At 43.0% G+C, this 11,180-nt stretch overlaps 3 protein-coding genes across 3 annotated transcripts in view; 1 reads left to right on the plus strand and 2 right to left on the minus strand.

Moving 5' to 3' along the window:
• Positions 1 to 590: 590 nt before the first annotated feature.
• Positions 591 to 3,690, plus strand: SARC_10173 (hypothetical protein; the record flags this gene model as incomplete). The annotated part of the gene is made up of 5 exons (XM_014295789.1): positions 591 to 1,415; positions 1,790 to 1,879; positions 2,427 to 2,514; positions 2,689 to 2,825; positions 3,417 to 3,690. 5 exons carry the CDS (start codon positions 591 to 593, stop codon positions 3,483 to 3,485), a joined length of 1,209 nt encoding a protein of 402 aa, XP_014151264.1. The 3' UTR covers positions 3,486 to 3,690.
• A 959-nt stretch (positions 3,691 to 4,649) lies between these two features.
• On the minus strand, positions 4,650 to 6,878 carry SARC_10174 (hypothetical protein; the record flags this gene model as incomplete). Its single annotated transcript, XM_014295790.1, has 1 exon — positions 4,650 to 6,878. One exon carries the CDS (start codon positions 6,876 to 6,878, stop codon positions 4,650 to 4,652), a length of 2,229 nt encoding a protein of 742 aa, XP_014151265.1.
• An 853-nt stretch (positions 6,879 to 7,731) lies between these two features.
• Positions 7,732 to 11,180, minus strand: part of SARC_10175 (hypothetical protein) — a gene marked incomplete at its 5' end in the record, with an annotated part of 12,495 nt that continues 9,046 nt past the window's right edge. Inside the window, 5 exons of the mRNA XM_014295791.1 lie at positions 7,732 to 8,240; positions 8,934 to 9,047; positions 9,441 to 9,599; positions 10,238 to 10,282; positions 10,795 to 10,881. Of these exons, the coding sequence (XP_014151266.1) occupies positions 8,115 to 8,240; positions 8,934 to 9,047; positions 9,441 to 9,599; positions 10,238 to 10,282; positions 10,795 to 10,881 (531 nt within the window). The remainder of the gene's footprint in view (positions 8,241 to 8,933; positions 9,048 to 9,440; positions 9,600 to 10,237; positions 10,283 to 10,794; positions 10,882 to 11,180) is intronic.

Genomic DNA, 11,180 nt, shown 5'->3' on the forward strand with positions numbered 1-11,180 from the left:
TATTGTGTATATCGTTATATGCATTTAAAGTGGTTTACAGCCGGCAAGATGTAGGCGTTTGGCTGGCCTAGGCATCATATACTACTGTTTGTCTGTCTTTCTTAGTTTGTATACGTTCCTGGAAGTCTTTCTGCTCGATCGCACACGACAAATAAGGTACGTAATATCAACTACGATTGGAATCCCTGAATATTGTGTGGGTCTATTTTTTATCTCTCTGGTAAACAACCTTTGTCCAAGGAAAAATTTACGTCTGATTGTGGTATGCAGTAAGGTTTATGCATACAACCTGGACGCAAAACAGATTTGATTAGAAAATAAAATATCATAAGTAGTGAAATGCGAAGTTTTCTGCTGGCGGCTACTTGTAGATAGTAATTTGGAATCAAAATCACACTGCAAGAAGGAATTCAATATACCACAGGTAGCATGAGTACTGGTGAGGGTGTGTAGCATGTTGCTTTCATCTGAGATATGCTCGTGCGTTTACCAATTGGCTAATACCAATTGCCACTAAATATATGCATGTTGTACCATCGTACAACAGAATCAATCTGTTCATGGCAAGATTGCACGTCTCAACCTTAATTATGTCTCTGTCTGCAGACGAGAAGGAGAGTGTGATGCATATGTCCGCAGCAATGGAAAGACAGGTAACGCTTGTGTGTGCTGGAGGGGAAGATACCAGACCAGACACATACGGATGTGACTACGTGTACAATATGCAGAGATATGAAGACGACACATCGGAGAAGACTCCACAAACCTATGAAATAGTTACATCCATAAGTACAGGTACGGCTAAGGCCAAGAAGTTCGAGTTCATGACTCAGAACAGCGCGAACTCTAGCTACACCTCAAATTCTATTTATAGCATGCGTGAGGGGATTGGCAATGAGGTTGCGATGGAGAGCGGATCGTACACAGACATCAGCATAGATACACGCGACAGTGGTAATCGCGACACAGCGCATGCCATCCAGTACAAGACACACAACAGTAACGAGACGAGTGCAGAGGAAATGCGAGCACCTTGTTGGGGGGGGAAGGATGGCTGTGACACACACACACCCATGAAAGAAAAGGGAAATACGAAGACGCAGGTGCACACACAAGTTGGGGATTGGGATAGTACGGGGTCAGCGGAGGCTCGGCGAGGGGTGAGTATGAGAGCGGGGAAGAACAAAGGAATGCAGACACACACACACAACAAGTCCAAAGGCAAGGACAAAGCACCGTGCAATGAGATGGACAATGTTGAGATGTTGCAATCCACAGACACATCGCAGGGCAATAACAAACCGATACACAGGCGAAAGAACTCGTTCATCGTATCAGCCATAAAGCGCATGGGACGCAATGGCAAGGCAAAGACGAACGATGGAGAGGAGGCTGTGGAGATTAAGGACTATCTAGTATGTAGAAAATAGGGGGTTATCTGGTATGTAGAAAGTAGGGGGTGACATGTGAATGTGGATAATTGGCATTCATAAACCCTCTTTGACGAGGTAAGTATGCCAGCAGAGTATGGTATTAGTTGAAACAGGCCGTTTGTTCTACTCGTGTATGCATGTGTGCGCCAGATACGGTAGACTTATACATCCGTGCTCGTATCTGTGGCAATTGGATAGATACCACAGACATCCACTACCTATATGTTTTGATGTACAGAATATGAAGCTATTCTCTCCTGCACGCTAATACCAAATATGTATTTATGTATATATTCAAGTGGGGTTTTGGGATGGTGTCATATCCTAACGCTGGAAACATACACATCTGCTCTCAGGGAATCGTAAAAGTGAAACATCTCGACATAGCAACAAATGTGGAGATAGAAGATTCGATAGTCAAATTGGGAATCCTACATGTCGAGCAGGTAAGTTTTAAATAAAAATTTGGCTATTCTAATGACAAGTTCGAAAATTCTTTAGTATACCCTCGCCGTGTAAATATCCAATTGCCAGCGATGTAGACAAATTGATTTACGATATATGTATGTATACGTGTATATGCTCAAAGTAAACTGCGTCACGCTTGCGTATATATATTCTCAGCACAGATTCAGCTAGTAACATCTTCATATAACTATATGTGGGTGCATGCATAAATAATTAATTCCGTATGTTTTCAGATACACTTTATATTTTTGTCATCATAATGGCATGGCTTTTTATTTAAGCACATTCAGGCAAATCTGTAATACTACAAAAGCCTTGCGTTAATTTGTAAAATATAATTCTTATGAGCAATTGTTTATGTGTATATACTTTTATTGGCGTACCGATTTGAAATCAAAGGCATCTATACGTATAATAGTGAACAAATACACTCTTAACTGCTTTATTACTTTAGACTGGCACGGTACATGGCTATTAGATAGTTGTACCCATCTCTTCCAACTCAACCTCCCACACCCGTACCAGATGATCAAATTCAGACACCAAGAACTATATACCGGCGCAGAACTGGATGAAGCGGATCAGATACTCGACTACACACATCACAGTACAGGTGTGTATGCCATCGGAGAAAAGGGATAAGCCCGGTAGCTGAATGCTTACAGGTGTCATGTCAAGTAAAAAGTGTGAGAATAGGTAAAGATGCATGACATTGCTTGTAGTAGTTATATGCGGGAAACTCCTATGACCCAATACAGGATACCTCTATCCACATTGATTTATTTAGAGGTGCACAAACTCGAACTACAACAACGCGAGCGCGAGGGGCAGCTGAGGGCATTGCAACCCAGGATACGAAGGCGAGACAGGGCAAGGCACTTGGCAAGGCACAACACAAAGCGCATCTCCAGTCAGAAAAGGGTGGTATGTAACTTTGTTTTGAGTTAATGGTAATATATGGTTTAAGCGCCCTGTGCAACACACACACACACATATATATATATATATATATATACATATATATATATATATATATGTTCTAGTTCGTAAGGAAAAGGGTGGTATGTAACTTTGTTAGAGTTAATGGGAATAGATGGTTCAAGTGCACTGTGCATGTCCAGTCAGAAAAGGGTGTTATGTAACTTTGTTTGAGTTAATAGGGATAGATTGTTTAAGTACAATGTGTATGTTAGTCAGAAAAGAGTGGTATGTAACTATGTTTCGGATTGAAGTGTGTTCTGTACTGTGGCCACGCGACACTAGCGGACATGTTACTTAGCAAACGCCACCTATGTGGGTTTGCTTATACGCGATCATGTATCGCCACGGAAAAGTTAGGGCGCTCTGTATATTCGGATTTTGATATGCTACTACTTCCATAGACCAATAGAAAGTGCAGATAGCGAGTGACACCCGTGAATAGTTTGGGGCCAATCACCGATCTGTGTAGTTGGCAATTACATTCACTCACACTGATCTGCTACTGGTTGGTATTATTTATGATTTGCCCCGCAGGTGAATCGGTGGTGTCAAGCATCCGGTGTCAACCAAATGTTCCGGTCCATTGATGACTTCCTTGTCTGATTGCGTTGGCTGTCATGTGTGCTGTAGACCAACGAAGTGCGAGAGACTACGGAGGGCACAGAGCTTATGCAGGAAGCTTTGGATTCAGGTCGAATGAGGGGAGATGGTGATTCAATTGGCATAACAGTAAATGGGTAATTCAGACAACAATATTATATCAGCGGACAAATCTGTCCGATACCTCAATAACCGTACACGTGCGGGTACGCTATCAGTCTGAGACGATTAGCTGATGTATTCACGCTATACAAGTCTCTGATGCGCTGATATCTTCGCGTCTCAGTTGTTGACGTTCAGTATCTCACCTGTAGCCGCAGGTCCATCTCAGCCTTTTAATTGTCTGTCTATCTATAGTCATATAGCTACGCACTTAAATGTCCTGTGTTGTCCATTAACGCAATACTAGCAATCGCTAGCTAAACATAGCATGAACCACAATGAACCATAAATCAATTGGTAGATCTGAATGCCAGATATCAGCCAAGTGACACTGAAGAGCGATAACCTTCTCTCATTTGGAAAGGGGTGCAGTGTGTTGCTATGGACACCACTTTAGGACAATATGTGGCTGAAAACATTGAGATTCACGGAGTGTTGGCATGCAAGTTCTCAATTCTCGCAACTCATATCGACATATTCTCTCGGTTAGAAATATTGAGCAATACGCGCTCACCCCTCGTATACACGATGGAGGTTTATGCACCAGAGGCGTTCGTAGTTATCGTAAACGTCTTGTACTACGCCCTGGGGGTCCAATGCAGTTATGGTTAAATAATATTATCCGGATGTTCATGAAAAGACTATCCTATTTGTTGTTTTTGATAATTCTACTGAATGTTTTTCAAAAGCTATTGCAAGTGCTTTATTTTCACTTCTAAAAAAATGATTCACATGAATGGATAGAGTAATAACTATATATGTATGAATATGACAGAGACTCCTTGCAATGTCGATGTTTGCTTCTAGATAACATAATAGTACATTCGCTCGAACGAGGCCCCAACCTATAAGGACCGCAGTAAGAAGAACCATGCTCGCTGACGTATGAGAGTGTGCTCCAGGCTCTACACTGAATAAACACCTATGTATGAATACCAAGGCTTGTGTGTTTGCTGCGACTATCGCGCCAATAGTTTAACGACGTGGACAATGGGTCACCAATCCTCACCCAGCGAGAGCGGGGAAGACCACCGATGCAGACACAGCCCCTGCTACGTATATCACATCACTCCCGAGTGATGCAAAGAACTCTGCAGCCTCAGATGGGAGGCACTCACGTGGGATGAACTCGACCACAGAGTTGTCTATTATGATGCAATCTAGTCTCAGCCCGCTGAACACTTGCTTACGGAAATCTATATGAGCATGTAGCACCATTGCATATGGACTGGGTATGACTCCCTCCGATCCCTTAGCTGGTACACTAAACCGGCCAGGGGTTTGAAACACATAGTTACCTACCGAATAAACCACGGGCACCCCATCCACATACTCAAAGCCCTGGGCCGTATGAGACCCAGCACTCCCCACAATTAGGTCAAAACCGGCCCGTACCAAGAGCCTTGCCTGGTATCGTTGATAGTCGGTTATGGGTTTATAATTCTTACCCCAGTGGACATACGCGACTTTGAGCGAAGCGCCCGAGGCCACCAACTGTTGAATTCCTATACTTATGTCTTCGGGTTCAGGCTGCAGCACCCCCCACCCGATTTCAGCGTTACCCGCCCTTTTCCCACAGCAGAACAGGTCCGAAAACCCCACCACACCCACAGTCAGGTTACCATGCGAATGTGTACTTTCCTGATCCTGATTTTCGTACCGGTGCCCATATTTACCAGCATCTGCCTTATCAATGCCCGTATCATCGTTGCGTACTTTCTCACGGCTCCTGATTAATTGACTATCCCCGTGATTGAGGCTACTGGGTAGGTCTCGCCCAGCCACTTTCCATGTCTCGTTTTCATCTTTGACAACTCCTTCCATACTATCATCATTTTTCCTTAGAATTGTGGTTGTCAATAGCAGAGGTTTTGCAGCATCTTCGAGCGTCCTACCCAAACCAAACAATGGGAGTCCTACATCTTCTAATCGGGTCAAGGTATCGAATACTCCCATTGGGCCCCTGTCCAGGAAATGGTTATTGGCAAAGCCCACGGCATTTATACCGCTGCGCTTAATAGCCATGGCTGTTCTGGGTATCATATTATAGCTCCATGCATGATTGGAGTCGTAGTTTTTCCTACGTCGAGTGATGGGTGCCTCTAGGTTACCTATGACATAGTCGGACTGCCTCAGCAATCGCTTGACTTTGCTGAAGGGCTCGTCCACGTCCCACACAAACTCAGATTCCTCCTCTCCTTCGCCACGACTATCAGGATCATTTGTATCTGTGTCTGAGTTAGTCTTTTGTATAGTATTTTTTTTGTTACTTACTATACTCTTACTGTTTTCCGACTTGTCGCCCAGCGTCTTCAAGGCCTGTGCCGTCTCGTACTGTTTCTCCGCAAACCTCAACCCCGCATCGCCGAGCATGATATCACCTACGAAGGTCAATGTGTAGGAGTTAATTTCCGTTTCAACATTCGGTCTTAATTTGACCAACGGATCCTCGGCTGTTTTAGAGCTGATTTCATCCAGGCTGGCAGCTTCCAGGTTATGTTCGCCTACGTTGTTGGATGCAGTATCAGAGTGAAGTCGCGACCCTACACCAATCTGTGAGCTATGTTTCACGCTCACATCTTGTACAACCCCTGTCGCTTCTTTATTCCTCTCCAGACCTTGTCCCTGAACCGCATGATACTTCACAGCAGCTGCTCTATTTTCCACAGGCTCGACTACCTTGGTTACGTCTTCAGAAGATACTTCACTCCCTATAGCCCCCCTTACTTTGTCCGTTGGTGTCATATCATTTGATACATTGTCATTCTTTATATTTGCACTGTGTGCGTCCGTTTCTTTCGTCAGATCGCTATCAGTCTTGTTGCCTTGGAAACTGTACTCTATACGGTTATCATTTACATATGAATTATCTACAACTCTCACTCCTGCATGCCTATTACTTGATAAATTTTCCTCACGATCAGCATCTGACCTTCCATCAGAACCGGTCCACAAGTCATTTAACTTTTGTAGCTTACCATTTCCGAAACCACCACTATTTATAGATTGTTCATTCCTCCTATCCATGTTGCTGACATCAATATTATTATCGTCGTTGGCATTGAATACAACAGAGTTTGCGCCATCAGAACCCCGACGTTGTGAATGTAAAGTTTGTACATACTGTTGTGTGACACCACCGTATAAACAACCCAAAATAAGTACAGCGAACAACAGCGGCCGTCGCTTGAAAACACGTCCCATGCTTAAGTCGTACCCACACCCATTGCGCATCGTAATCTACAAATACGGTATACTCAAAGATGGTGTGTGATACACACTACAGTTTACAGAATCAGCCAAATAGCCAGAGCCTCCTGCATAGTAGCACAGTACATGGCATTATTTTCAACGTACACCTCGGGTGAACACCCGCCAGAAATCGAAAGTAGTGTCAAACTCAAATGTCATATGTCAACTGCCAAGTTTCTATCAATGAAATTATTTTTGTACAAATAACAGCGAATCGCCTTCCAGGTTACCACGGGAACATTATTTTCCTTCGAAAAAAAATTGCTACATACTTCCTAGCTCACCAGCAGGCGAAATATTCACTACATATCATATGATACTATGCTTTCAAAGACTACTGTTCAAGTCTCCATATTCTGCTTCTCATTATAAAATTACCTTAAAGCACGTGGCAAAACTTTAAAAACGTATGTAGGGATTAGAAAAAAATGGTTGTGGCATAGGTCGCTGAATAAGAAGGTTGAACTTAACTTCTGAGCGCACTGAAAATTCCCAACTTTTAATTCTTTGCACTTTGTGAATAAATATATATATATATATATACTGCGCACCACACGTGCCCGCCTAAATCTCTACGTATCTGTAACGAGGAGTTACCTGCCAGCGTAGATATATACTTGTAAATGTGTACACATGCCCTCGCGATTCTGCGCTTTTTGAGTTCAACAAAATGGTGATGACTGGTCGTTATATCTATTCAATCAGTTGAATTTGATTTCCAAGTATTTTTTATTTCTATACTTTATTAAATCTAGAGGGACCATACTACACACAAGTAAATGAACTATTCGTTCGATTTCTGCCACATTGTCGACGATAAAGAACAAGTGATGAGGTGAATCGGTGCTTCTAATTTATTAGTAATTGATTAGGGGATATCGACTGGAAATTAAACAGCGAGGCCAGAGTTGAGTACCATTAGACACGCAGCCTCTTCAAATCAACCGTTACTATTCAGAGTTGTATCCTAAAGTGCGTCTATAGTCCAATATACACTCAAGGATAACGAGCGATCCTCTATGTGTTCTGTAGTTGTGGAGTGTCTTGTCTTTCACCGTCGCACCTCGCTTCTGCTACTATCAAAATACAGCACAACTTCTAAGATAGGATTCACTCCCTGTGTACCCGGCAGCACACCCGTCATCTACCAGTATGCATGTGTACAGCTGTATAATTATATAGGTTCCGCAGGTACAAAGTGGTGACCAAACACTCTCGTTATGACTCCCAGGGATACATCGCATCTTTGCCACGTTTGCTGTTTGTGAAGTGCATGAACCCAAACTCTTTGGATTTGACTTGTAAACGGGAACTCCGCCGCGAGTCTTCTTCCCTACGGGCGTCCTGTGGGTATGAAATAATTTCTAACATCAGAAATCAATCATAGGTAGATGTCACTCGGAAATATGATCCTTGTGTGTTTGAAAGATCTTCGAACAACAAAAAGCACATGGTTCGAGGTGTCACTCGGAAATATAATAGGTCCTTCTGAGTACGAAATAACTGCTAATGATAAGAACCACAGACCACAGGTTTTAAAAAGTCTCCCCGTAGGTGTTCCCATTCGGATTATGCCTTGCCCATACGCAAGGTAATTGGAGTCCTGCTGGGTGCCCCGTCCACTTGTAGCGCAAGGTAATTGATATAACAGTGTGTGCATGCGCGCTTGCAAAACTTGGGACTTCTGTCTCAATCTTGGGTGTATTCCGATTTTCTTTTGTGTCTCGGTTTATGGGAGCAACAAGCGATTCGCACGAGCCTTCTATTCAACAAAGGCGACCCCCGCCAACTTATTATGGCGCTAAAAGTTGTATACACAAGCAAAACTCTAAAACAACAACAAACCGTCACTTATACCAATATATATCATCAGTAATATATCTTGAAACGTTTATTCATCATCGAGAAAACATCAATGAAAAGTACACTCCCATACCTCCATACGTTTCTATATACAGTATGCATATCGTCAACCGTAAATCTCACAATATTCCGATAATGCAGATACTCACAAACCACAAGTACACCCACACACACCTCTATGCGTTTCTTGATATTGCTACACAGGCGGTTGAAGCAAGCGTTCAGTGACGAGCGCAAGTGGCACTCGCGATGGCCTTTTATGTTGAGGTGATTGAGTAGTTGCACCACCTATATAGTAGTCAGAGCGATCAGGCTTTAGTATGTACGGTTGCTAGTGAATAGAAGCTCGTGTGATGTTGAGGTGATTGAGTAGTTGCACCACCTATGTAGTAGTCAGAGCGATCAGGCTTTAGCATGTACGGTTGCTGTGAATAGAAGCTCGTGTGTGCATCCGTAAATGTTGTGAGCGTGGGCGTATAAATATGCTTGTGTGCTTATATCTTGATATCGCGCAGAGAGTCCCGGGTGCGCGCGTTTGACATCGCACGTGCCTGGAGTTTAGTATGTACGCAACAAATATAGGTGAGGTCGCGCACTTTACGACATCTTCGCACTCATCGAATTACTCCCAGTCTGTCTTATTTCGTCACACTCGGTTGACTTATTTCGTCATATATTTACCTCTGGGATGGTGTCTAAATAGCCCCACTTGCCGCCATCCACTTGTATGTGTATGCGGGTATGGTCTATCAGCCAATACTTCCGGTAGTCTCGGTCTTGCCCCAAAATCTTATCGCGGAATGCGCCCAATCTACGCGCCTCAAAGTAGTATTTTTCGTCCTGTCGTATTTCATTGTATTAGTTTATCTGAGAAGGCGACAGGCAATCCGACCATTGATCTTACATGTGCATACAGTGGTGCAGCTTTAAATCATTGGTACACGAATATATGCCTCACATCATTTGTTATTCATTCGACAAATTGGGTTTATAGAATACAATCTACGAGGGAAACAGTTCGGCATGTGGCCATCCAACTCAGAAGCCAAAAATACAGGCAATATGTTCATGTAGTGTACATGCATGTATATACTGAAAATAGTTTCTTTCGTGACCCAAATGTTCATACTGCACTTAACTGTATATAGTATCGGAAAGCTCATCTATCGATTCGCAAACGTATGCACAATATATATTTGTTATATGTATGTGTATGCGTACACATACATACTAACTCTGCTATATACACACTCCATGATGGAGCTGTAAACAGTCAGAAGTCGCAAAGCTCCATCGAACAACAAAACTGGACGTTGTATCGAATATGCCACAGTGACGACCGCGTGCACACTTCGATGGCATTCAAGGCCAAAGCCCAGACCAGACTCATCTATACATGAAGTAGGTATACAAAACCAAAATAAAAGAACAGCCTGACAAACAATACAATGGTAGTGACTCAAATGTATAGGAATTACCTTTCGTTCTCGCTCAGCTTGCCTTTGCTCTTTTTCTTTCCGTATCTGTATGGTGTCAAAATACATGTTTAGTCATGAGATGAATTACAAATGGACACACCTGTCTCCAAAACATTTGTACAGCCGATAAGCCCAAGTGAACAGACCATATCACCATTTTACCACCCATGCGCGTGGATAAAGTCGGGTACGAGTAAAACCCTATACTAGCGCTCTTAGCTATGTATTCAGAACGTACCTATAACACACGGAAGCTTCACGCACTAATTAAACCAGCCCGGAAGCCTGAACAGGCGCCACCACTTATTCATTGGCCTATCACAGTGCTCCTGTGATTCGCTAGCGCTCATAGACTTTGAGATGCTATTCGCAAGAAAAGAAAAACTGCATTGGAACGCAACCATGACACACGTTTGCCGTGCAGTCACACACTTACCGTTCTCCGACAGTGTGTAGAATTTGATCAGGCCTCCATTGCATGGCTATTGTCTGTTAACACACCTTGATGCACGTGTATCAGAGCACTTACGACACATATATACGCATAATAGACATACCTGAGCTTGTTCTGTACGCTCCTTTTGTTGTATGGCCCTAATCTCGGCCTGTTTCTCGGCCTCTTTGCGTTTCCTCGCCTCCTCCATCTGTATTTAGTGTCAGATGATTCATAGATTGAGAATATGCACATAATCAACATCACGCGATGGTGTTGCATACACACAACCACTCTAACTGTCCATTTCAGATAACAGAAACGCCTTAGACATGCTTCGTCTGTATCAATACACATTGATGCCCCATTGGATTTACATACCTCACTCATGATTTTTTTACAGAAGTATTCTAATTCCTTAAGTCTATTAGTAGCTTATCCACTCATCATAGCTACCCTTCCCAATATAACCTTGTATATATATATAAATATAAATACACGCAAACTCTC

The sequence above is a fragment of the Sphaeroforma arctica genome (assembly GCF_001186125.1).
Source record: "Sphaeroforma arctica JP610 unplaced genomic scaffold supercont1.1161, whole genome shotgun sequence".
Taxonomy (NCBI): domain Eukaryota; class Ichthyosporea; order Ichthyophonida; genus Sphaeroforma; species Sphaeroforma arctica.